Consider the following 27884-nt stretch of genomic DNA (forward strand, 5'->3'; position numbering starts at 1 on the left):
GAAATTACTTCATGGAAAAGAACTTTATGTTCCTATTTAAATATAGTCGATAAAGTTCTGTTATTTTCTTAAAATAATTAACTCTAATGAGCATTTAGTTTTGAAGAGAAATAAATAAATGACCAAACTTTCAGGCACATTAATATTTGATTTGGAGATAACTGCATAAATATTGAATTTGAAGATTACATTCCAGAGCACTGCATTAAAATTGCAAGACTTTTCTATTATCCTTCATAATGGAACATGAAATTAGAAACTTGTTCATGGAAAGAAAAATTTCTCGACTCTCATTTACGTGTTTTCAGCCCTGTTGTGTTAACAGAGGAACTGTTCTCATACTGTGAAAAGAGGCATAGCTATCAGTAGGACATAGACCCTGAAGTCATTTACGGTCCTTTTGAAAATTAATATGCACCATTTCATAATTGCATCTCAGTTCTTTGATTGGTATGGAACAGAACTTGAACCAGGGATTGGCCTACGGGGTTAATGCTCATGTTCCCAGATGCAGGACTCCAGACAGCTCTGGTGTTTGTTGTTCCTTAACTTTTATTCTTTTCCCTTTCCTTCAGTAGGATGTGTTTGAGGACCACTAAAATGTCATCTTGACTGGCTAATCTGGAACACCCTGGCACAGCTGTGTGTGGTTCAGGGAGGGAAGGCTGTGCCCCTCTGGCTGTAGGTGCCACAGGTGTTGTTATCCTGCGGGTCCTGCACCTGGAGAGGGCTGGGGCTGTGGGTTGCTGGAGTGTGTGGTCAGGGAGCATTTGTTTCTGCTCAGAACATGTGGGATGTGTCCAGTGCTCACATCCAACGGGGTGGATGGTGCTCAGCCCTACGTGGTGCTAATTCACAGCTGCCCTGCTTCTCCTCCAGGGAAATCGTTCCCAAATGGAAAAACAAACAGAAACCTGCATCAGACAGTCTCAAAACATGAGTGGGCATCCCGTCCTAAGTATTTTCAAACACAGATTGATTCCCCAGCTTTTCTTCTCTTGTACTGGTCTCAAATAATTCATTTCCATAACTTTGCAGTTCTGCAGTTGCTCCTCTAATTCATGGTTCAGCAATAACAAAACATTGTTCCCCAGTGACTTGAAAGTGGAGCAAACTTGCTCACTCTACAGCAAAGACCAAACAATGGTATTTCTTCCTAATTGGCTATATCCCTATAGAAAAATTAATGAAATAATAGCATAGGAGAAAATGGGTCATTTTATCTTTATGTACATTTTCCTGTTTCTTAAATCAGAATTTATTCAGAGAGGGAAGATTGTGTTTAGTTCCTGTTCATATTGCAGTTCTTTTGCAGTGGTTTGTTCAGAGCTAATAATCATTATGGACTTCCCTGCCCTATAGCTCTGTCACCTGCACAGCCTTAGGACAGCAGAAGGTGTAAATGATATTTAAAAGCAATCTGTTGATCTTTGCCTCTGTAACAGAACATATAACTGATTAATCATTTATTAAACCTCTCTACACTATTTATGAGTAGAACAGAAATACAAACAAGTGACCTTTTGATCTTTTTCGTGTTTGAGAAAGTAGCTTTTTATTTCTAAAGCTCCCGATGACAGCAAAATACAAATTAAGGTGTAATGGCTCCTGTTGTATTCCCTCAGATTTATCAGGAAGCAAGGGCTGGATCGGCTCTTCCTGGAGTGCGACACGCACATGTGGCGCCTGGGGGACCGCAAGATCCCGGAGGGAATCACAGTGGATGGAGGCTCAGACTGGTTCCTCCTGAACAGGAAGTTTGTGGAATATGTCACTTTCTCCAATGATGATCTGGTGACAAAGATGAAGAGGTTTTACTCTTACACGCTGCTTCCCGCCGAGGTACGTGAATGTAAAGGATCCCTCTGTGTGTTCAAACCTGCAATGTCTGTGCTTGTCCCAAAGATCTGACCAAAATCAGAGGGGCTTTCACCTGCTGTCAGTGGGCTTTGGAGCATCCCACAGTGGGCAATGAAAATTTTGCTTCTTTGATGAGTAAGCCCTTTAGGGTTAGAACATCTTTTGCAGTTGTTTATTGCTTTGTTTGTTTGTGGGACTTCTTTGCAAAGAGTGCTTTTGTTTTATACTTCTAAGCCTATTAATCTGTAACTGAACAACCAAAAATCCAGCTGCCCTTTGCTTGCAAATTGTTCCTGCACAAAGCTTTTGAAGGATATTAGAGATGGCGAATTGTCTTCGTAAGTAGCTTTCCTTGCTATTATCCAGCGCTTTTCTTTAAAAATATAAACCCTGCAAACAAAGGTTTATTGTTCTGTTCAAAACTCAGCTAGAAGGCACAGTCACAAATCATTTAGATCACTCAGGAGTTGCTCTGGCTGCAAGTGATGCAGAAGGGGAGTGCACAGCAGTGTGGGGCTTTGCCTGGCGTGCAGCAATGTGTCAGGAATGTGCAGGGAGTATCCCTGTGTCTGCAGGGAGAGCACAGAGCTGTGGTGCTACACCTGCCCCAGCAGGTACACTGCTCCCCTGGCTTGCCAGGCTCTGCTCCACAGGCTGCAGCAGCCAGCCAGCCCAGGGAAGAACTGGTGACTGCCTTTAAACCCAAATATGGCTCCTGAATTTTGAGGGCTGGATGACACTGATCTTGCAAATCCAGGCTCGTTAGTTTGTGGTGGAGCACAGCAATTGTTATCTTTTGATAGAGGTTTATTATTCCACATGCATGTTGCATAATCTTCCTTTAATCCCGTTTCTGTTAAAAATCACCTTTTCTCTCTACTCTGATAACCTTTTCATCCATTATCTAGAGAAATTCCTGTATTGCTATAAAGGACACAGGGCAATGGGTAATTGGGTAGGGTTTTTTTTCCCCTCTCGCTTGAATGAGAATGGATGCCTTTATGGGTTTAACCAAACAGTTCAAGCATAAAATCCATATTCACTGGGCTGTCATTTAACATTAAAAAGGGTAGGGGGATTATTTGGGGGCCAGCCATGCTAATGTTATGCTGGTTATTTATAGATCTTACTATTGCTGATTTTAAAGAGAAGTCACTGCTCCAAAAATGGTCTCTTGCAGAGCTAAAATTGATGATATTCCATAGCTTTTTCCTACAAGGTTTTCTTTGCAAGATACATGGCTGGTTTTGTAAAATGGCCCTGCCTTCACTGACCTGTTAACCTGCTGTAGCAGTCCCCATTATCCATGGTTTATGTAATGGCTGATATTATGATGATATAATTAGGATTGCCCAATAGGAATTCCATGCTGCCATGAGTCAGCAAATAAATACTTATGATTTCAGACTAAATGCAGAAGGCAGAATGTCCTTTCGGTGCCTAGGGTGAACCGCGTGTTTCAGAACAAAGCCATTCAACTAGCAATGCATTTCAGAGTGCTGGAGATCGACACCCACAGAAGAGCTGTCCGAGACTGTATCTTTATCAGAGTAACCAGGGTGATGGTGTAGTTTTGACAATTGTTTTGGGATACAACTTGAAATATGCCATTAGCACATTGCTCAGAAAAACAGCCCTAGATCTGTTAGACCAGGGAGTAACTTACAGAAGGGAAATAATGGGCATTTCTTAGAATTGCTCATACGGCCAAAATAAAAGTAAAATGATTGCTGGCACTGGTGCCTTTCCTGGAGTCCTTTGCTCTCCCAGTGCCCAAAGCCGGTCATTATAGAAGTGCAATTATTCCGGACCAGGTTCTTGGAGCAGCACCTCAGCTGTGTGCTCTTACAGTTTGGTTGGGTCTGTAGAGCGTTGTGATTTTTCCATGCTCTGTGGAATACAGGCACACAGAGTGTGTTTCATACGTGGCAGAACTGTAGAGCTTGTTAATTCTGTCATTTCAAACCAAAATAGGTCACCTGCATTAGGTTTGGGCCCATGAGCTGAAGTGAAGGAGAAAGTGGAAGTTTGAGGAGCCTAAACGTGGCGATGTGCTCTGTGTCTGTTGCAGTCCTTCTTTCACACCGTGCTGGAGAACAGCCCGTTCTGTGACTCCATGGTGGACAACAACCTGCGCATCACCAACTGGAACAGGAAGCTGGGCTGCAAGTGTCAGTACAAGCACATTGTTGACTGGTGTGGCTGCTCACCCAATGACTTCAAACCAGCAGACTTCCACCGGTTCCAGGTAACCCAAGACCCCTGCAGAGAGGCTCTTCCCCCTGTGCTGGGCGTGGAGAGCTGGCTGAGTGCATGGCTGCATCAGGGAGAGGGAAGGGAAGCTTTGACTCCAGCAGGCAGGTGGAAAAAGAGATGCGAGGAAGCTCTGATCTTAATTTCAGAAGAATGAAAGATAAGTTCTCTTATGTTTTGGCCCTGGAGACATACCGCTGCATGGTAAGGTCACGAAGCAACACTTTGGAGTCCTTGACATTGGTAATCTGCTGTGCTAGAAAGGAGGGAAGCCTGACACGTCTCTGACTGTACCACTACCACTCGGTAACTCTTGTGAATTTATTGCAAAAGGTTTTTTCCAATGTTCCAGCTCAGGTGCTTTCGTCATTTCACAAAACTCCTAGCTTTCAGTGTTAAGCCATGTTTATCATCTTTTAAAAAAGCTTAGAAGTTGACTGGTGTGCGTGCTAGAAACTTACACAGCACTAGGCAAATCCATTTTCATTATTATATTCATCAGCACGATCATATTAAAGTTTATCTCATGGTTTTGGGAGCCTTAGTCATGAAGTTTTGATCACCCAGGTTTGGCAGGACTGTCTTAAAAGGTTTAATCAGTTCTTTTGTGATAGTTTCCTCAAGGCAGGCGTGAGAGGGAGCCCTGTGCTCCAGGGTGCACTCAGTCTCGAGGCTGGATCCGGCCTGTGTATCTTCTATTGAGAATGAACAGCCGCTTGTTTCAAGGTCACCAGATTTGCAATTCCATCCCTCCAGCTCCTCAGGGTTCCCTGCATAAAGCATGTTTGTTCAGGCTTTGTGTGGGATGGGGAATGTGTTACCCTACAGCACAGAAATGATGACTGCTCTGAAACAGAGATCTTTTCTTTACTGTAATGTGCTGCCTACCAGGCACGCTTGAAGTCAGTGACACAGGCACTCACAAAAAGAGCAAATGAGACGTTATCTAAAAGAGACTCTGCTGCCCCAAACACCAGTCCCAGGGAATTCTCCAGCAGAGAATAAATGGCAAGTCCTAAAAAATTCCTGCCAGACTGCAGAGCCTGACCTGCTCCAGGCTGTGAACCCACAACGATGTTTCAGAAAACAATCAGGTAAACTGAGCTGGAAAGGAAAGTCCAAAATTAGATGTTCAATAATTAGATCTATTATCAGAATAGATGTAAAGGCAGCTTCTGACACTTTGTGGGGAGAGCCCCTCACATGAGCACATGGCACCAGAAGGCTGGGGCTTGCTGTTCCCGTGAGGCACAAAGCGAGCCGAGATCACAAAGCCCACAGCACGTGCTGTCTCAGAGCAAAACTGAGCATCCTCAAAAGAATTTTCCAACCATCTGGGGCACTCAAACTGCTTGGCACCTCAGGACCCGTGCTCAAATATGACCAAGGCAAAACAAAGACTTTTTGAAAGCTAATGGTAGTTGAGTAGCACATAAAGCAGTTATATGCCCAAGATTGTGTCAAGTGCAGGGAAAAAATCTGGGCAGGACCACTCAGAAGTGGAGAAACCTCAGCCACAAGTGGCACCTCTCCCAGAGACCTCTTATCACCTCCTAGCAGTAAATCCCTGCACAGAAAACGCTGCTCTGCCTCTTCTGAGCCCCAGTGCCACAGTACACTTTGCTCCCTGTATAACATGTGCCCTGTCTCCAGGCTAACATGGGGGTTTGGGGGGCACTCCCCACCCCTCCGGCATTTGGACAGCCTTCCTGAGCAAAGCAGCAGGGGGTTGCTGCTGGTCCGAAGGGGTTTTTATTGAGTAATTACATGGCTTTTAGCTGAATTTTAACGTCACTCCTAACGATGAATGGTCCCAAAGGTGACCTTTTAAGTCATCTTTGCCCATGGAGAGAAACGGTTCGTGCCCTCCACTCCAGCCCATTGCTTAAGACAATGTGTCGTGTCTGGAAATGGGAACTCAGTGTCTTTTCTCCTTTCCTGTGCTGTCCCCACAGCAGACGGCCAGGCCGACCTTCTTCGCCCGCAAGTTTGAGGCGGTGGTGAACCAGGAGATCATCGGGCAGCTGGACTATCACCTGTACGGGAATTACCCGTCGGGCACGCCGGGGCTGCGCTCCTACTGGGAGAACGTGTTCGAGGAGCCCGACGGGCTGGGCGCCCTCAGCGACGTGGCGCTCACCATGTTCCACTCCTTCTCCCGCCTGGGTCTGCGCAGGGCCGAGACCTCCTTCCACGCTGCCGGGGACAACAGCTGCCGGTCAGTGCTGCCCTCCCTGCCCTGCCCGGGGACACGGGCACCGCCGGGCTCTGGGGGAGGCTCCTTCTGCTTGGCTCTGCTGGCCGGAGCCTACGGCCACAAGCGGGGCCAGGCAGCTGCAAGAGCACAGCGCTCATTTCCAGGAGTATTTATGTCCATAATAAAGCGTTGGTTATTCCGGGTTGACATTATGTGACCTGTTTGCTGCGCTTTTAAGGAGCTCCTCTCCGGCCTGATGAAGACTGACAGGATCCAGTTGGGCAGTGCTACCCCCACTGCTGCGTTTCCCTTGATTAATTTCAGCAAGTGTATTATAGCCTGGGCTCCTAAACCCTCCGTGTGATTGCAGCAAAGGTCATGTTCACCTCTATTATGCTTACCAAAAGCAGAGGACAGGATTTCAGAACAAATCTGAACACAGGCAGGTTAATGGTCCTTGCTTGTTTGTTCCCCTGGGAGCACACAAGGAGTACAGAGAGCTTGCTTGGCTCAGTTTGCCTGCTTGGTGCAGCTCTCTGGGCCAGAAGTGCTGCAACTGGTAAGATCTATTAGCATCAAATACATAAAATATATGTAGGTGTTTATATATCTCTATATAGATAGATTTATCTCAAAAAGAAGTCCTTATTCTTTAAAAGGTAATTCCCCCGGTATTCTACATTCCTTTTTCACATTCTACATTCTTTTTTTTTTTTTTTTAATAAGCCTGGCTAAGAAGAATTCAGTCTAAAACAGATTTGAAGGAAAAGTTCCTGAAGTTAGACCTCCACAGAAAAGGCTCTCTTCATGGTAGATGTTTGCTACCTGCAAACACACCTCAATCTGTTTAGATTCAAAGCAGAGAGGGCTCATCTTTTAAAGTCTTACTTTACCATCGCTTAATTCCTTCTTCACAATGTATTTCTAGAGCCTGCCCTTTTTTATCCTAATAGAAAACACATAGAGCCTAAGTCAGCAAACACTGCATGTGCTTTGATGGATGGACGTTGCCCCTCTTGTGTTCTTGAGAGGGAACCAAATGTGCCTTGACCTTCCTAAATTAGTCATGGAAGTGCTGAGCAATGTCCCATTTAGAAAGATGTGGCAATAAGTGCTCCAGATTCCTATTAAAGTTTTGTCAGTGAAGGTTACCAGTGCAAAGCAATAAAAGATCAATAACAATTAGATAGAAATAATCGCTAGTAGCATGCCTTCCTTATATGAAATAAAGGCAGACCTAAGGAAATCCTGGGTCATTTGTCCTGCAGAGTAAAGCCAGCAAAAGAGGATGGGGACTATGGATAACCTGAAATAATTTGAAAATTACTTTCGTTCTCACTCCTTTTGCCAGTGTTCTGATGCTGATTTATATCAATTATCACTTTCATTTCTGAGGAACTTTCCATTGCACAGGAACTCAAGGTGCTTTTCAAGCTTGCTCAGATTATAGATAGGAATGCCATGACTGCAGCTGTCTCCAGGATAAAGCACAGCTGCTTTAGAGCAGGCTGGAGCCTCGTGGAACAGTGCAGGGAGGAATTGCAAACACTGATACAGAGCAGAGGCTTCGTTTTCATATCTGTCCGAGCCCCCTCATGACACTGTGAGTCAGCATCCAGTTCAGATCAGAGAAAGATGGATGATCTTCAGGTTTATGATTCACATCTCTTCTCTTTTGATACTGCGCTGTCCTTCTGGGTGTTTGCACCTATGCCTTTCCTCTTTCCCTCTCGTGAATTTGCTTGTCTCTAATACAGTAATGGAAGGATGGAATTGGGCTGAGCACCTCGAGACGGTGCTCCCTTTGCTGTGGGGCTGAGCACAGCCCCAGGCTGGCTGATCCTGCACTCAGCTCAGGCTGCCAGGAGAGCGGCTCCTGCCTCGGATCCCCCTTGGAGTCAGGCCCACGGTGCCACCCACAGCAGCCCAGGAGATGTTTGTAACACTTTCCTAAGGAGGGCCGGCCCACAGCCTCAGAAAGCCGTGCCCCCTGCAGACTGCTCGGTATGGAAGGAGATTGAGTGTCGGCATCTTCCGTGGGAGCAGCGTTAATGTGTGATTGAGATTTCATTCATTTCTTCCATCTCTAGCCGTTTTCACTCTCCGCTGCCAAGAGGCAATTTACTCAGACTATTTCAAGGATATTGTAAATATTTGCTGCGGCACACATATAAAACAGGAGGTCTTAGTACTCAGAACAGAAGTCAGATTGTTGCTGGCGTTGGCTGTGTAGCTTCGCAGTGTTTTCGCTTGGTCCATCAGTGTTGGCTCTGTTGGTACCTTGTCTTCCTATGTTCATTTCTCCAGCTCTAGAGAGTTCCCTCTGGCTGTTGCTGACCTCGTGCAATGGAAAGTCCTCCTTGGTGCTCATCCTTAGTGCTCATCCTTTAATTGTGGTAACAAGCCTGAGGAGTCAGGCTTAGCTGACTTACTGGGAAGGTGTGATGCTGGTTGTTTTGCAGTTAATGTCGCTGCTGCAAAGTAGCAAAATATTTCAACTCTGAGCTATGAATAACACGTTTTTAATTATTTATGCATCCATACGTACCCAAACATAGTTACAGATGTTCCTGAGGCCATAGCAGACAATCAACCATACATTTTAATTATTTGAAGCTGTGACGACGTCTTTAAATCTCAATTGCAACTGAAGGCTTCCAGATCTCTCAGTGACTGGTTTTGCCCAGTTGTTTGACCCTTTCTCAAAGGTTTCAATCCTGGGGCATCCTTTACCCTGCAGTTTATCCAAGCAAACAGTGCTGCACCCTAACAATCTGTGTGTGTCTCTGGGTGCCACTTTCTACCAAGGGAGGTGGTGAGGAAGAGGAGCTCTCTGGCTGGCACAAAAAAGGACTTCCTAAAGAGCTTCAAGCTGTGGATATGGAATAAATGAACCTATATCCTTAGTAACATATTTTTACGTTTCGGGGTAATCAGAACAAGTCTAAGAATATTTGATAATGAGTCATGAACACATTTGAAATCTTCTAATGTACAGTGGTGGATTTTCTAGTTGAAATGAATGCTGCTTAAGCCACTAGCTCCAAGTAAATGGAGATTTCATGTCTCTCTTGCGTAACTGATGAGCATGTGCTGTTTTACAGATACTACCCCATGGGCCATCCGGTTTCCATCCACCTTTACTTCCTTGCTGACCGTTTCCAAGGCTTCCTGATCAGGCACCACGCAACCAATCTGGCTGTCAGCAAACTGGAAACTTTGGAAACGTGGGTGATGCCCAAGAAGGTCTTCAAGATCGCAAGTCCACCGAGCGATTTTGGGAGGCTGCAGTTCTCAGAGGTGAGTGTTCATAGCCACCCATGCACACCTCTGGCATCACGAGAGGGAATACTATATCAGCAGCCTTTGGAAACTATATTTCCATGGAAATTTGAGGTGAGAGTGGCTTTCTAGCATAGTGTACATCCTCATCGCAGAAGGAGATACCACTGGCAGTTCAGATCTGTGGTCAACACTCATTTCTTCCATTAATCTGCGTGTCCTCACTCCCTTCTGTTTTGAAAATATGTGGAAGGCTTTTATTATTGTCAGAGGGGCTCAGTAATTTAAAAGTAACTTATAAGTTTTGCCACCAGGTTTGTTGCGAGTGCTGTGAAAGGCTCCTGGGAAAGGCTCCTGGGGAAAACGCCATTTTTCTGCAATTCCAGATGTAAATGGTGACATGTTTAAATGTGTCTCTCAAGATTATGCTGAAAAAACCTCGTAAAATTAGTGGTAGTCAGGTACTGATACCACCTGTGAGCAGAATATTGATGTTGTAACACGAAAGAGAAAATTATCACAGCAGTGGCTGAGATTTCCCACAAATCCTGTTATTTTTCTAGAAATTTGTCCCAGTGGCTGTCATAGAGTATAAAAAAATCTACCTAAAATATATCAGGAAAGTTGACCACTAATAGGACCTGACATCTGCGTTCTGTTTTAAAGATACAACTGTCTGAGCAGTTAATTTCATGATTTTTCTTGTTAAGCCGCAAATTTCAATTAAGGTATAAAATTGATTGAAGAAATGTGTTCCAGTCATTATGGCTAAGCCCATAAATTACCATCTTCCTGGGCAATTAAGAAATGCCTAGGTGGGATTCAGTGTTTTGGTGTGCATGGCAAATCCATGACACTAATGTGCCATTAAAGAGATGGATGGAAAGAGTGTTTCATTTGTCAACGTGTCGGATGGTAGGCCTGCCATTTCATGCAGTGATGAATGTTCATACAAGCTCCAATTCTTGTGATTTGTAGGAGTATTTCTGCTGTTTATTTACTACTTTTAAGAATTTAATCACGGGTGAGCTTTTTTGAGAATAAGGAAACATTTTCTTCTATTGGAAACCAAGCAAAAAAGATTTTGGTGGTGCTTACTTATTTTCATTTAGTTTTCCTCACCTAACCTCTTTAATTGTCCTCTCCTTTCATAGATGATTCATATTTTTAAAGACCAGGGGATGCAAAGCAAATAATTTAATTTTTTTTTTTTATTTTTTTTTTTTTTTTTTACTTTCTGCCTTCTCTTGGCCTGCAGGGATCTCTGCCTCAGAGCCAAATAATTCTCTCAGTTACCCTGCTATAAATCCAGCATTAACTTCTTCAGCTTCATTGTGGCTGGAAAGCTCTGATCTGTTACTGCTTATTACAGTGCCACTGCTTTGTCAAGGTCCAGCATGTGGAAAACAAACTTAGCAGTTTAGCTAAGATGGAAGCATCAGTGTTCACAGAAAATAAAATTAAGATTTATGCTTATTGCGACATAGAACTGCTTGTTCTTCAACAACTTTCACCCCATGATGTGGCAGGAATTTAAAACTGAATGGGGCTATTTTAGCTGGGAGCTTTCTCCTCTCTCCCAGCTCGCAGCACTGGGGCCAGCAGGAAGAGCACACAAATACGCTGCATTGAATGTGCTCCCCAGTGTATTTGTGACCCTGGTGGTGTATTTGTGACCCTGGTGCACAGCTGAGACTGCAGCAGAGATGATGGGATCTCTCCAGCCCCTGCCTCCTGCCCTCTGCTCCTCTCAGCCTTCACTTCCCGAGGAGCAGATTTCACCCTGCAGCCTGGAAAGACAAGTGGGAGGCCATCAGCCAGCTGGGCTGCCCCACAGCTGGGGGGGAGTTAATGACAGCATTTTGGTGGCACATGGCTCCTGCAGGCTGAGTCCAATAAAATAAACTCACAGGAAATCCAAGAGAGATGATTTCCAAGCATGGGACTCCCACACCTCCTAAAACTGGCTCGTGCACAATGCACACACTATGTGTCCTGCCAGCCTGGGTTCAGGCAACTTCTCTGTGGAGGGCAGGGATTGATTTGCTGCACGGAACTAAAACACTCAGCTCACCGTTGATCAGTTGAACGCGAAGTTTCTGGTCTTGTTAAGACTTGTGATTCATCACAGAGAATAAAATAAACTAGGTGGCAGGCAATTAGTCTGCATTGTGTGAACCTAATGGTCCTGTTTGTGGTGAGCAATGAGACACGAACTCATAATCAGGGTATAATTTGTCTTGGGAAAATTTTATCTTGGGTTGGAACAGAGACAGAAATAGAAGTTTTCAGCCAATGAGAGATTTCCAGCCTTCCAAGCGTACCCTGTGTACAGTGCTTGCTCTTGAAGCCCAAAATAAAGGTGATTAAAATAATGATGTGGAAAATGTCAGTTTCAGTGCCACATCCCTTCATAATTTATCAGATATTCATTACTGCCTTGATTCCATCCCATACTTGTTGTATTCTATTTGAAAGTGAAAGCCTACTCCCAATGTTTTAAAGAGCTGTGAAACTTATTAGAGGGCTGTAGTATCTCTTGCCCTGTACAATCAGACATCTCAGTACTGGGAACTCAGCTGTGTAAAGTTCAAGGGTTATAAACCTCTAACCAGTGCTTTAAGTAAAATTCCCTGTAAAATACTGTGCTTCTAAAAGCAGCTGGTACTGCAAGCTGTACAGCATGGGAAAGTATATCCCCAGCTGGAAATCAGACATGAAGGGCAGATCCCATGAACAGAGTGTGCAGCTCCCTGCCTTTCCTTCCCCAAGGTCCCTGTGGAGCCTTGGTGTGAGCCCTGGCCCTGAGGCACACGGGGATCCAGGCGTACCTCTCCTTCCCTCCCTCCTTCCCCGACCCTTTGGCTGTAACTTTTGGTTTGCTTTAGGGAGCCCAATGCCACGCCTGCACCAAGCTTAACAACCAAACAACAACTGTGGTACAATTTTTCCCCAAAAGCAGCCTTGGCTCTTCCACAGAGCAGTCTGAGAAACCTTTGTGCATGTCAACACATCTCAAAATCTTTTGTGCAGCCTGGCGTGGAGCAGTGTCACCTGGAGGTTGGAGCGAGGGGACTGTAACTTTCGGATTTATTTTCTCAGGGGTGAGAAGCTAAAGAGGGGGGAAATAGTTGGATGTCAGGAGTGACTGTTTCATTTTTGAGGATGAAGTAAGTTTTCTGCAATGAGTTCTTCAGTAAGAAATACTGAATGTGGTGGAAAGAGCTTCCTTACAGACTTTTCTTTGCCCAGGAGGGTGTAGGTTTGTTTCACGTGTTGCGACTTTATTATTTCCAGGTCCCTTGAGCACTGGTAGATGTGATATGGCCACACCCCAGTGAAGGTTGGCAGAGTAGATAATAAGGTCTGGTCAGGAAATCTTCTTTCTCAGCTTATTTCCATACATATTCAGTCAGTCTTGTCAGGAGAGCACACACTGACAGCTCCTTGAGGCATTCGATGCTTGGGTCTGATATCTGGGCTATGCTGTCTGGTTTGATTAGTTGGTGTGCTGGGTGAAATACCTCTGGAATACCAGAAATGCTGTGTTGATTGCAGAGTAGTGCAAGGCTCATTTTGTCTCCTACTCTGCAGTGTCATAGCCCGGTAGGAGGAATTCATGTGGTGGCAGATGGATTTAGGATGGTAGGGTTTCATTTTACTGACCTTGTAGCTTTTTGCTTGCAGTTCTCCTGTAATTTGTCTGCCAACCACAGGGATTTATTTAGAAGAGACTGGAAACTAGACAGTTTCCAGTACAGGTAATAGGCATCAGGTAATCATTATGTTTTGAGGATTTGGGGGGATTTAGGCATTATATTGGAATCACCTATTCCCATGAAGTGAAATGAAATCCAGAAGAAAAATCTCTGAAGCAAATGAGCTGCAATTATTTCTCATGATTTCAGGAAAGCAGGTTCTGACCATGCCCTTGTGAGGTGAAGCTTAGGGGCAAGGACAGCTCTGTGTGGGGAGGATCTGCAATATCCACATGTATTTTGAACGTGGGGATCCTGCCTGTGCGTGCACGGGTCTCCGAAGGTCACCCACAGAGGTTTTCTATAGAGGGAACAAATCAACTCTTTGGTCATCTGCACTGTTTGGGGATTAGGGCAAAAGAAGACCAGAAGGAATTTGAGGCGTTTCATACCAGAGCTGCCTCCAAAAGCAGAAGTGCAGCCCTCAGTCCTGTGGTCACAGGACAATTGATGGAAAGGTTCAGTAGGGCTCAGTCTCATAAATGCACGCTGGCTTTAGTGCTGGAATACTGAACTCTTCCCGTTGGCCTAAGAAAGCCAGCTTGTCCATTTCCATGCTGGCTGGTCAGAGATGCTGTTTTCAGCAGTGCACGAGTGTTAGTGGCAACAGCTTGGAAGTTTGTGTCATCTCCCCCAGTTATGGGTGAACCATTGAAATTCTTATAAAGAGCCCTGGAACATGAAAGCTGCAAGGAAAAAGAAAGGTCAATTAAATATTTACGCTAGATTGTGAATCAGCTGGTTTGCTGTTAGTGAATCAATGAAAAACAATGTCACTGTTATGACAATAAGAATTTACGAGAAATAAATTCCCACATGAGGCAGGAAGAGAGTGCAAGGGAACAGCATCTCGTGAGTGGATTGTAATAAAGGACCTTGACTTGTCCTAAAGTCAGCAGCTGAAGTGTCTTCCCAGGTCTTAGCAGCAGCTGAGCGGGTCTCTACTGCAGGGTCCATCTCTCAAGTGTGGAATACATTTTCATGACCCAGGAGATGATGGGTCACTTTCTTTTTTTCTGTCCACAGGCTGTGTGCAGCCACTAGGCTTGGTCCCTCGTTGAGTGCTTCTGTGGAGGGAAGAGAGAGTTGCTATCACCTGTTTTGTCACTCTTGAGATAAAGAAAACCTTTTATCAATCAAAAAAGGGAGCAAAAGAGCAAGCCTTCTTGCTTGCCTCACAATTTGTGTACACATTATGATCTTAGGTCATGTTGCTTTTATATGTATGTATAATTCATGTGATTAGAGAAATACGGTTTGTGTCTCTTGAGAGCCCTTATTTGCCATAAGGGTCTCAGGTGCTTGTAGAGATGTTGCTACCAGCGCTGTGCTCTTTAATTTCAGATTGGCACTGAGTGGGACGCCAAGGAAAGGCTTTTCCGGAATTTTGGAGGACTCCTTGGGCCAACAGATGAGCCGGTTGGGATGCAGAAATGGGGGAAAGGCCCCAATGTCACCGTGACTGTCATTTGGGTGGATCCCATTAATGTGATTGCAGCAACATATGACATTCTTATTGAATCCAGTGCCGAGTTTACTCACTACAAACCACCTCTGAATTTGCCCCTGCGACCTGGTGTCTGGACAATAAAAATTCTGCACCACTGGGTACAGGTAGCTGAAACCAAATTCCTCGTTACTCCTCTCACCTTCTCAAATCAGCAGCCTATCAAACAAGGTAAGTTTTATTATTTGCTACAGGAATAATATAGTTATTTTGTCTGTATTCACTGTAAGTGCTGCTTGTAAAAATGAAGTAGCACTGTATTGGAAAAGGATTAAAGAAAGGGATTTTATAGATACTGAGTCAGAAGAAATTTTGCACTAAGACAAGTGGAAGTGTCTGTATTTAGTCATTAGAACACAGCCACTTTGAACAAAAGACTATTTGTGTCTTTAAATTATGCACAGTTCAGAATCCAGAGAACTTCAGACTCGCAATAACCTGACAGCTATCATAAAAGCCATCATTTAGAAATTGAAAGAAAAATTGACCTTTCTGTGCTGCTTTTCATTCGTGTTTCCTCTTAGAGACTCTACATGTGTTTAAACTGTTTTCTTGACAAAGCCTATGTGTTTAACAGTAAAAGCATTAATATACAAAATGCTGGATTAGACGAAATTACCCTAGGCCAGAGCTCACCACACATATTGTCAGGTCCAGGCATTCACTTCCACCTGATACCTGCCAAAACCTGCTCAGTACTTGCCAAGCAGCTGTGTTGCAGAAGTATCTACAAATACAGTCCTGAGACCAGACCCACACTGGCAGTTTTTAGAAAGTGTTTTCTTCCTTGCCACAGCAGCCCTGAGCCATCCACACACAGAGGCCATTCTGGGGCTGCCAGGCTCTGCAGGCTCCCATGTTTGCACGGCACAGGCAGCATCCAAACGCCTGGGTCTGCAGCCAGTGCCCAGGACGCTGTGCTGGGAGAAGAGGGGACATTTTACAGCCACACCTGGTTTGTTATTTAGTAAGATCAAAACAAGCTCGTTGCTCTGAATATCTTTACCGTTCTTCTTAAAGTGCTCAAGTGTTTCCATCTGCCCAGTATTAATATTCATAACTTTAGACATCTTAAATTTCCTAGATACATGAACGATCCTATTAAGTTTTCAGAAGTTCTTCTTCCTGACAAGGCAGCAAACAAACTGAGTCAGGCATTTACCTTCCAGCATAACGTGCTACGTGCTGCTTCTGTAATGCAAACACCAGCAGACAACTGCTGAGAGCTAATGCAGCCCTTATCTCACTCAACAGGAGTCTGATTCCACACATTTCCAGCACAAGAGTGAACTTAGTGATTTCTGCTGCTAACATTTGGTGGCATCGTTTCTTAAGCAGAAACTAAACCACCTCCAACCCACTGCCGTTAATAGCTAATAGGCAATGATAAATTGTGAACAGACACCATGTGTAGAAGGGATACATTTTCAAGTTTGAGGCAGCCTGCTTCTGAATGCAGCTGCTACCAACTTGTCTGCTGGAAATTAATGAATTTCATTTTCTTTGGTAATTTAACATTTAAGGCATAAATTGGATGGAAAACATGGCATGTAGCCAGCAACCTTGCTGCTTTTCCCTACAATGTGAGAGCCCCATGGACAGATAAACACGTGTCAGACTTCAAAACTAAGCCCACAGTTTACGGTATAAAGGCAAAAACTCCCTTTGGTCCAAACTCTGAACTGAAAATAATTCCACTGAAATTGTGGAGTTACCCTGTTGCCCATTGATACAGTGGGCTCACATTTTTTGTTAAAACGCCTGTTCATTCATATGGTAGCTAGACTCTACTACAGGAATGAAATATAAAGCTTGGGAACGATATTGCCTAAGAAGAAAGTCTCAGGAGTGATTTGTTGCTGATGATGTGATGTGTAATCTGTAGATGGCTGAGGCACGGAGGTAGAGAAGAAAGCTAATTACAGGGGCAGGTAGTGACACTGCACTGTAGTTAGAATTGTATTTACAATGCAAATTCTTGTTTGTTTTTTTTAAGGCTTTCTGTCTCAGTGACACTTGTGCTCTGTGCAGGCAATCATCATTTATCTTTGATTTCCAGCTTTTTGTCACTTTGGCACCACTTTATTCTTTAAATACATTCTTCTCTGCCAAATAAAGGCATATTGAGAGTATGGCAGAAGAATTAGGAGTTCTAAAAGAACTTCTAAAGGAACTTCTAATAGAATGATTTCTGTTACTGTAAACAGTGCACAAACCTGCCAAAAATCTTCTAAAATGAAGGAATAGTATTATTTTCTTGTCTTAAAATTGAAAATAAAACTTAAACACATCAGACTTAGCCAGGAGTTGTCAGTAGAAGAGGGGAATACGTTTAATTAGGGATTTCTTTAAAATTTTCCTTTTCCCAGGCATCCTCCCTTACCACCACCACCAGCCCCCAGCCTGCCCTCCCCTGCCCTGATAAAAACGCAGCTCTTGTCAGAAATACTGCCCTGGACTGATACATTTCATAGCACTTTGCATGCAATTTCCTCAATAATATTTTTGCCCCCTCTGTCTCATCCACTCCAGATGTAGAAAGTGGAGTCCACAAAGTTACAGACATAAAAATCTCTCCATGATCTGGTGTGCAATTTGCTTTCGCCATTCTAAAAAGCATTTGCACAAAACTGGCAGCAGCCACTAACGTCTTGTGTCCTGAGAACACGGGCATGACCACAATCCCTGTATTTCCTAAATCATTGCTTATCTGCACATCACTTCAGCCCAGAGCACAACAAGGAAAAGTTGTTTTGGTTTCCCAGCATCATGAAAGGAGCCACTGGCTCTTCTTTTGAATAATCAAAGTAAAACGTGTTCATTCCTGTATCATGACTCTCAGAATTCATAATTACATTCAAAATAAAAAATAATCATGGGACAGCTGCCAGCAAAGATGTTCTGTTTAACAGTTTATAAAAACAGCATATGCCACTCATTTATTCATTTTTCTATTTCCATCAATTTATTAATTTTGGCCTAAATTCTGTGCATGCAAGTCAAACCATAACGGGAAATCAAGAGTGAGTGTTTTCTTTGATGCCGTGTCCAATGTGAATAACTGATAGCATGTAAATTGTTTTAAAAACACAGATTCATTGACCTTTTCAAAACCTCAATCTGTGAGAAATCAGATCTTACACAGAATTACTAAGGATGCTGTTTGGGGTATTTCCACTATAAATATGGCTCCCTAAGCTATTTCAGTGGAGAGTCTATAATCTAATGTTGCTTCTTCCTGCTCCTTTTCCCCCTCCAGTCATCCAAATCTGTGTCTATTTTCTCTACTTTGAGGTCACTGATCAGCTCTGCCTTCAGCAGATGCTGTGGCTCAGGAGTGCCTGCAAGTATTTGTCTGGTTGGAGAAAGTAAAAATGAAAAGAAAAGGCAATTAGGTGCATTTGTGATACATCATTTGGAGAAACCAGGTTCACTTTTTCCACCAGAGTCTCCTTGCCTCTACCTCCTGCACAGACGGATTCCGGTTTTTTCTTCTAAACAACAGTTTTGAGGTTCTCACCGTATGGTTGAGTGTGTCAAAGCCAAATACTCCATGTTTGTTGTAAAGATGCAGGAGAGTTGCCAAGGACCAGCAGGATGCTCTTGGAATAATTGTGCCAAGACAAAGAGGGAATGGGATGTGGAGAAGACAAAACAGGGAGCAGAACCGTGTAAGATCACTGGCAGATCACACAGGAATGGGGGACTCTCTCTGGCAGCTTTAGGCAAACCAGAATTTGAGTACTTGGAGACTCAAGGCCAGACGTCCAGCTCCCCTGTGGAAGGACAGCAGAGGCAGAAGCAAACAACAGGTACCACTCAGAGCACTTAGGCAGCAGCTCACAGACTATAATCCAAGCTAGCCAGCAGACTTCAAGTCCTAAGAAAACAGCAAATTCAGTAGAGGTTGTCTCTGCTTCCCACTTAGCCCCTTTCCCCGCTCTTTAAAGGCCAAGTGCGATCAACTTCCAGGGTCACAGTGAGGGGAAGAGAAAAAGCCGAAGCAATTTCATTTTTAAATTTGAGTTTATATTCACAGCGAAGTTTCCCCAGCGCTCTCCCAGCTGGAGTGCCGATAATGAGTTGTCATCCGTTTAATGGATAGTACCTGTTCCATTAAAGCCAAATAGGTTCTTGTGAGCCAGTAGCAGGTTCACTACTGGGGCAGAAAAAGCCCCAAAACCTCAAGATGATTGTAAATAAATGAATACATTAAAAGCCATTCCTCCTTCAAGCAAGGAAAGAACTGAGAAAGAGCAACCTCCTTTTTTTGCTTTAAGAGAGACCTTTCCCACTCTGTTCCCAGCTTGATGGCATGTCCTGGACGTGAGGTTGCTGATCTTTGCTGCCTCCATGGAGCCTGAAATACCAGTTCCTGGTCCCTATGCCCCCAAACTGCAGCCACCCCTTTCAAGGGCTGACAGCATTAGCAGACGTGGGTGACGAACTCGGACACCTCAACAGCCTTTTGACCTAATCCATATTTATAGATCATCTCAATTAGCAGATCCTGGGAAATCTTTGTTTTGCCCTTGGTTGTTTGCAGTGGCTCAATCAATTCTAATTGCATCTATACAGATTATAAAGTGGGTGGCAACTTGTGTCAGAGCTGCTGTGATTTCTTTAAATGAACCAGAGGTAACATGACATGTTCTTGATGAACGCAGTAATAGCAGCAGGCAGGCGCATGACTGCAGAAGAGCAGACATGCCCTGGAATCATCATCCCGAGAAAAACCCTGAAGACAGGGATTTGCTTTGAAATTTAGTTCAGATCCAGCTGACAAGGAGTCGATTAGCTCCACAATGAGCAAATGCCGCACTGTCTTGTTTGCTGCAAGAGAAAACAAACAAAATGTCAATAAAAAATTACCTCTTTGCCAGAGGGTTTTAGCACAATTCAAGTAAAGAAATAAAGCTGTACGTTCTGTGTTGCTTTAAAAAACCCCCAGGCCTAGCGCCTTAATGTATACCAAGGTAACCACATTTTTCATTCCTTAGCCCACTCTCTGTCTAAACTAATTTGCTTTTTCTGCAAAATGATGAACAAACCCACACAAAAATGCTGAAATCCCAGCCTGTGTGGCTAGCTATAGGCTAGCTGTGTGTTTAATCCAAAGAAGTTAGACCAAGGAGAGTCAATTGAGGAATGTGTCCTCACATGTGAGTGAAGAGGAAATAAAAATAGGGGTCAAAAATAACCAAGTTTTTTAAAGTTATATTTTCAAGTCAGAAGAATATATTTTGCACTGGTACACATCCTCCTGAAGTCAATGGGCTGGCAAAAAAAAATAGTCTGGCTTAATGTCTGCAATTCAGCTAATTTTGAGGTGTTTGTGCTAACCGTACAGACTTAAATGTCTAAACATTTAGAGACAAGCCTTACATTCTTCATTATTTTTTCACGAGCTCTTCCTCTTGACACTTGACAGCAGAAGTGTCAGTGCTTCAAGAGCACACCCAGGCGCTCCAGCCTCCTTTTTTTACAGCATATCAGGGCTTGGGAGCCTCACTGTCTCTCTTTTGTACCAGCTCAGTAAATTATGGAGTCATGACTCTCTGTCATTTTTCCTTTACTGCAAAGAGGAACAGCCCATCTGCCATTGCTCAGATGAGCAGCATCCTCTCTGCTTTCTGCTATGAACTGTTTAACGAAAGCTTGGAGGCTCCAGGAGAGGGTTCTGGGCTTAGTCCCCAGCATTTCCTGTTGATGAGTACATGGGACTCTGCACTCAGGTTGCTGTTACCCGGCTTTTCCTTTCTAGGACGTGCTGACATCTGACTTGGGGTGCTGTTCTGCTGTGGGGCAGGCAGTCCCCACCAGTACCAGGTCAGGGTTCTCCGTGGGTCTTGACTGGAGCAGCACCTTTCATTCACTGTGGGCAGTGGTAGCCCTGAACACAGTCTCTGCTGCTTTGCCCCTGCAGTTTCTGCAGGTTTCATCCTTTCCAGTCCTGATAATCCACCAGGTCCTGAGGCCTGGGGCATGTAAGAGGCTGAGCCAGAGAGAACAGCAAGTTCCATTTCATCCTGTTTCTCGTCTGAATAAAGATCTCTCTTGTTCCATGCACCAAACACATGCACAACAGGCTTTGATTCAACAAGCTCACTGAATTGCCTGTTTCAATCAGATGATCCTGCTAGTAATGCCAACTCTTATTTATTTGGGAATTTTTTACTCAGAATGTTTCTATTTAATTAATATGTTGACAAACAGTCTTCCATATTTAATTGCTTCCAAAGGAGGAAATTTAATCATGTGTATTTGTTCTGTCTCTTAAAATGCAGTGCTCTGGCAGAGCACATTCCTGACACATGTGCACAGATTGAACTCATTTTAGCTGCAGGTTATTGTGGGTAGCTACCATTTAAAATAAAAAGAGAGGTTTAGATAAAAGCAGGAACAGTTAAATGATGTTTAATGGTGACAGGCACGTGCTGGACCAATTTAATTGGGGATTTGAATAACGGACTTGCACAGTATTTGACATTAAAGACTTTGCAAATGTAACAGCAAAGCTCCAATTAAACGTCCCTTTCCCCCCTCTAAATAGAAACACGGATTTATTTCCAGCACCTGAGATACTGTCCCCTGCATGGAAGAAAGGGCTCAGTGTCAGGCTGCAGCGCGAGCAGCAGGGCCATGTGGAAGGAATTGTAGCCGTGAATATGTAATTCCTGGCCTCTGACGCTCGCGGAGCGCGGTGGCTTTCCTCGCCTGGAGCAGCCTGAATGGGCCCATTTTCTCTTCTAGACAGTGTGTCTGTTGGCAGAGCTAAACATATCCTCTGTGCTGCCAGAGTGAGGATGCTGGGGAAGGCAGCTGAGAGCGGAAAGAGATGGTTGGAAATTTGCTCCCAACAGACACTCGCTGAACATTTTCGGAGGGTCCCATCCTGATTTTATAAGCAGCAGCTCAGTGCACTCCGACTCTCAGGAATCAGCCAACCTTTGACAGGGGCGGCCTGACCCACAGTGTCCAGTTTAGGTCTCTGAAAGGATTGTCACAGCCTGAGACTGATTTTTGCTGCAATATTGCAAATTTGGGGTATTGTACTGTATTTTGCTGAGATAGAAAGTTAAAGAAAGCAACTACAACGCAGAGTGCCATTAGGGAATGGTTGTGATCTACTGTTCAGCACAAGAGCTTGAAAATATAACTATCATGAGAGAATACTTCGCCAGTGAGACTGGAGCACTTCCAGGAATTATGCTGGGGCTGCAAGTGTTTCATTGTGGTCTGGTTTGTCCAAGACCATGGTGTTGTCCTTTTTAGTGCCACGAATGGTTTTGCAGGCAGATAGAGCTAACAAATGCCGTGACTTTTTCACAGCAGGGCAAGGTTCATCTGTTTAGAGAGAAAAAAAAATCCCCGCAATAAAACAGGCTGAGATCTTGGCTCTTTCTCCTAGACAAATCAGTGATAGCACTTGGATGTCTGACAGGGGTTGGCAGACTTCTCACGCCAGGTGTCCTTGAACTGTTGCCTCATTTCGAGATGCAGCCAGTCCTGGATGTCCTGCAGCTCTGGAGATGCTGGTTGTGCATGTTGATAATAAGGGTAACTCTTATTTTCAGGGTCAGAGCTTTGCCTGCTAAGGCAGCACTTGCAGGATGAGAATCAACAGTGAGCAGAATCTGTAGCGCTGAGCACGAGAAGTGCCAAAGCTGAGCATAACCCAGTGTGGATGCAATGTGTGGGAAATGGGCCACAGCTCACCCCTAAACCTTGGTCTTTTTGTTTACCGTACCCTTAAACCCTTCGTGACGTTTGTTCAATGCACTGACTCTGGGGTTTACTTCTGCTTTTCCAGAGGAAGCCATCAAGCTTCACAGCGGGCCTCCAAAGAACGCCTACATGGAGCAGAGCTTCCAGGGCCTGAACCCCGTGCTGAACATCCCCGTCAGCGCCGCCCGCGCCGACCAGGCCAAGCGCAACGCGGGGCTCGTGGGCGCCCGCCTGGACGCCTGGGTGGACTCTCTGGTCAGCAGCGTCTGGTCGGCCGTGGACGTCTGCAGCGTGGGTGCCACGGCCTGCCCCGTGCTGCAGGGCTGTGCCCAGACAGCCTGGAGCTCCCTCAGCCCCGACCCCAAGTCCGAGCTGGGCCCCGTCAAACCCGACGGCCGCCTGAGGTAGCATCCGGTACGCTCTGCCCCGGCACAGGTTTTTAGAAGGGAATTGAACCTTGCTTCTCTGTGAATCTCACACCAGGTTTCAGAAACCTAAGGGAAAGTTAGATTATTTTTTTTTTTAATTGCTTTTTGCAATAGAATTCATTTAAAAAAAAAAAAAAAAAAAAATTTCTGATGTTCTGACAAGGCCTTTGGCACTGCCCCCTCCATCAGCTCTGTTGGGAGCAGCTTGGCTCATCCCAGAGCCTGTGCTGTCCCGTGGGTACCCGGCCATTCCAGGGGCCACTGCAGCCACCGTCCTGTGGGCTTGGAAACAGTAGCACTGAGCCATGGAGAGGGCAGTGAAGGAGCAGCTGCTAAAGGGTTTTCTTTTGAAATAAATTTGTCCGTACCTCTGCTGCTTCGTAGGCTTTCGTTATTTTGCTACAATGAATAGGTCACAGCAAAATTCCCTTCGACTCACTCTTCCTGGGGAGGTTGGTTCCTGCAGGCTGGAGCCTGTATGGCCACGTTACCTCAGAGAATGTGAAGTAATTATGGTACAGCCTCACTCTGGTTTTTAATAACACAAAGTAATTCTGGACACAGCTGATGTCTGTTATCCCAGTTAGAGAAAACGAGCAAAAGCAGAAACTTTCAGATTACTTTCGGAGTTTTTTCCAGACTAATTTCATGATAAACTCTAAATGAAACCAGTGTTTTGCTATAGTAGTCTTTTATGTCTCATGCAGTCGGGTTCAGGGTCAGTGTACTAAGAGTATTTATTAAAGAACAAAGAAGTTTTTTGAATTTCAGCCCTTTCAAATCTGCAGGTATTTTTGGAAGCCACCAGTACCTGAGTATTTTCACAGGCTGCCAGTAGAGCAGGTGTGTATGTGTAGGCTGGGGTGGGTTGTGATGTGTCTGCTCACACTCTTTGCTCATGAGCTGAGCTGAGTTTTTTCTCAGGCAGTGGAGCTGTAAACCAGTAAAAGAGTAAAATTGGGACCTAAATCTGCAACAACAGGTCTCTTCCCTAATTTGACTAGTGGCTAGTAGGTCTTAACACTAATTCCCTCCCTTGGTCTCAGATCTCCATCTCTTCCCAAAGAAGGATCCTTCCAGGCTTTGCCAGGGCATCTGGAAGGCTGTGCAGGATGTGGATCGTTGCCCAAAGCCAGGGGAAGGAGAACAGTGCCATGTTTCTCTGTGCTTTTACTTTATTCTGTCAACAATCTACCCTTGCCTGTCTTCAGAATTCCTAGCAGGCTGCAGCCTGTTCTAAATTGGCATGTTTTGCATCATTTCAACCTGCGTTTTCTACAGTGGGGAAAAACTAATTTACATTCCAAGAAATTTTTAAAATACAGGTTTTATATACAAATTCATCGCCAACTAACGTATTTTACATTAGCAAAGACATGCACTTTGTTGTTGTTGCTGCTGTGTAAATCTCTCGTTAGCAAAAAAGACCATTAAAAGCCATTGGGTTAATTAGGAAAGAAGTCCTGTTGCTGCATTAAAGGAAGGTATCTGTTCACCCTTCTGTGTGCATGGAGAACTTTCTGCTGAGAGTTAAGTGTCCACATCAGGAGGGAGACAGACCCTTAGATCATTCCGTAATCACGCTTCACAGGAAGGTTGAATTCTCTTTTAAACAACACTTGCAGTAGGACTGTAACACACAGATCCCCGTGGCTTGTAGTATCTCTGTCGTATTGGTTTAAAGCTACTACAGTTTGCTTTGGACTTGAAATTGTGGTGTCAGCTGTGCTGGCATTAAGGCAGAGCATTGAAGTGTTTATCTGGCACAAAAATGGATGCATAGAAGGAACAATTTAGGTATTTATTATTTATGTTTTAGTCAATGACTAATTAGTAGGTGCTGCTTTTGCAGCTTGAAGATTATGTTATTTTACTAACTGAAGCTGCCTTTATTAAGAAAAGGCCTTCCTCCCCTCGCACCTCCCTTTCTTTTTTTGTCTTGATTTTGTCAGTCGCGAGCGGTAGCTTTAGGAAAGTTTGTAGCAATGAGAGCTGATTGGAATATTCCAGTCAAGATAAAGTTCCAGCTTTTCAACCAGCTCTAGAGGCAAGCGTGTGTGAAACCAGGGTTGCCAACAGGTTCATGTAAAGAATCACAGTGTTATTACTGACTCGGTGGGGGTTTTTAACAGTGCTTGTTTTTAATGTAACATTCCTTTGTGAAGTTCGTATTTTCTGGGGCCCTCCAATCCTCACTGTGAAATCCAGGGCTTTAGTCACACTGATGCAATGACGACTGCACGGTCCAAGCCCTGCAGATTAAATGAAGAAGGTCATATTTAGGGCACACAACAAAATTCATTAACAAGCCCAGGCAGTGCTTGTTCTCAGTAAGACTCCTGAGGTAGTCACAAAATCTTCAGTCTGTCTTGCACAGAAGCACATGTGTAGGGGTGCACCCACGCACACGCATGCAGATAACTTAGTTTTTAAATCTGATACTTGTTTTTATTCTTAAGCAGGAATGTTTTTAAGTGCTTTTTTGGTAAGTTTGCATTAACTAGACCAAGCAGAAGGTGACAACAATCACGTCTTCTGCGGTTAGGGAAAAAAGCTGCCACTTTTATCGTTTAAAATATAAGGTGCAAATTATTTTGTTTTAGTACAAAAAAGGGAAAGAAAACAGATGGTTGCTGATATATCCATTTGCATTATATGCTGGGTTTAAAATATCTCAAAGAAAATTTGTATGAGATTATTTTCTGAAAGGCAAGAAGCATTTAAACAGTGAAGTTTTGTAAGCAAGCTGACAATGCCAGTGCTGCTGTTGAAATATAGGATGCAGAGCTGAAGAGGTTTATCCTGCAGTCCTTTCTTAGGCAAAACTTCCAGAGTGCTAGTGCTGAGTGAGGACTTCAGAGTCAAGTCCAGCGTAAATAAAAGGTGTGACAGTTTGCTAGGGGTGAATGCTGTCTGCATGAAGTCATCAAAGGATAAGCTGCCTTGTTTGGAACATCTTCTGGGGGTAATCTCAAGTTTTGGACCTAAACAGCCACCTCCACGATAGCTGTTATGCAGACATGGATCCAAAAAGATAAATATGAGACTCTGTGTCTGAGTTACAAAGTCCAGTAGTTGTGAATAAAAAACATGTAAAGCCAGACTCTGCCCAACTTAGTCCTGCCTAGTGGCTTCTCTGGTTTGAAGTGGCAGCACTGGAAGCCTGTGATGAACACTGTCAATGGTCAGAAGAGAATAACTTCACAGATCTTACGTTTGGTGAAGAGGAGAATTCGGAGCAGGGACCCACAGTTGGTACAAAACCCAAGAGTTATGCATCTTCATCTGAATGTGCAGGTGTCCTTTTCCAGTCACACTGGCCAGCCCTTGCTGAGCAGGATCCCAGCTGAAAGCCTGGTTTGATCAAAATTCCTTTCAGTGGGTGGGGTTTATATTTCCATATGCACACAATTATCCTCTGTGTGTAATGCTTTGCTTGTTTAAATTCCCTGCCCATTCTGCATGACAGCCATGTAACACTCCTGTGATCAATCTGTATTACACAGAAAGGGAATGTGGCAAAATGCAGAACATCTACATACGTGATTTAATGAATTATGTCCAAAGTCAATCTCGGCATTATGCAAACTTGTTTATATGGTAATGTTAAACCCCAAGGCTAAATGAAATAGCTCAAATGACAGTTTATTTTCAGATTTGTCCAATTCTTTCTTTGATGACATTTGGACATTGAGTAGTAATATTTGCATTTTCATTTTCTGATATTCAGGAGGTTTTATTTTTTTAGAATTGAAATGATGTCTTCATTTTTTGAGCTCTCGGCAAGCAGAGAATTTTAACCATTCCTTCATGATAGCAAGTGTTATACAAGAAAGTCCCTCTGTATCTCTGTTGTTAAGCCTTCATTATTGCTAAGCCTAGAGATACAGGAATGTGCATTGGTGTGTTACAAATTGACTTTCCTGGGTACCGGCTTCAGTGCACAATGCCTGTACAGTTGTTTAATGGTGTATTAACAGTGATCCTGCAGCACCTTCAAAAGTACCAACTAACGTGCATTTACTTTCCCTCCATCTCCTGCAGCACTAATTGCCATCCTAATGAAGCCTCCATCATTCTTAGCCACAATTCGAGAGAGCACAGCAGTGAAGTCAGTGAATCAGAACAGGGATAGTGTAAACCTGACCACAGGGAGAGAGAAAGGGTAAAGGAGATGCTGAAACTTTGCAAGAGTTTGACAGAATTGTCTTGCAACAAACCTTAGAACAAACTGGGCTCCTTCTGCACAGCAAGGCTGAAAGCCACGGATGCCTTGAGATCTCAGCTTTGACTTCCCAGATAAACAAGATCCAGATGTTTCTTGTGGCCCAGCAATGAGGACCAGCTTTCTGTTGATTTCTCTAGTTCTCTTTCATCACAGCCATCAGAGAATTGCCAGCTTGCCGCTGGCTAGCACGCCCTCCTTGTTGTCTTCCCATCTCCCAAAGCTTCAGGACTTGGCCACATGAAACCTTGGCCAACTCCAGCACTTTCCATAGAGCAGGAAGTTTTATACTTGAGTGAGCTAAACCCCCTAGGCTTCTTCAGAAACCCAGCTGCAGATGAGGAAAGTTTGCTTTTTGGAGCAGCCTTCAGTCAGTTCAGTACTTGCACACAGGAAGGAGTTGGTGAGAGCCAGCAGTTATCTTGTCCTGATTTTCAGGCATGGGAATCTGATATATGTAAGAGGAGACTTGGTTATTTGATATTTCCAGTAACAGAATTAAACAGACCTGGTGGGACATGGTTGACGACCTTTCTCACTGGCCTTTGCTTCAGTCCATTTGTGAAAAGGTCATGATCCATATGTGTCTTTATTTCTACCATTCAAGACCTCCAGTGTAGTCTTAAGGATTAGTAGGACTCAAGCC

At 44.1% G+C, this 27884-nt stretch overlaps 1 protein-coding gene across 1 annotated transcript in view; it reads left to right on the top strand.

Annotated features, from left to right (window-relative positions):
- Positions 1-27528, top strand: part of XYLT1 (xylosyltransferase 1) — a 177770-nt gene extending 150242 nt beyond the window's left edge. Inside the window, exons 6-11 of the mRNA XM_066197743.1 lie at positions 1626-1842; positions 3932-4108; positions 6069-6331; positions 9415-9610; positions 14695-15028; positions 22671-27528. Coding sequence (XP_066053840.1) covers positions 1626-1842; positions 3932-4108; positions 6069-6331; positions 9415-9610; positions 14695-15028; positions 22671-22993 — 1510 coding nt within the window. The 3' untranslated portion in view covers positions 22994-27528. The remainder of the gene's footprint in view (positions 1-1625; positions 1843-3931; positions 4109-6068; positions 6332-9414; positions 9611-14694; positions 15029-22670) is intronic.
- Positions 27529-27884: the final 356 nt, after the last annotated feature.

This window comes from Chamaea fasciata, unplaced genomic scaffold (genome assembly GCF_029207755.1).
Source record: "Chamaea fasciata isolate MVZ Bird 193981 ecotype frontalis unplaced genomic scaffold, bChaFas1.0.hap1 SCAF_16, whole genome shotgun sequence".
In the NCBI taxonomy this organism is placed as follows: domain Eukaryota; kingdom Metazoa; phylum Chordata; class Aves; order Passeriformes; family Sylviidae; genus Chamaea; species Chamaea fasciata.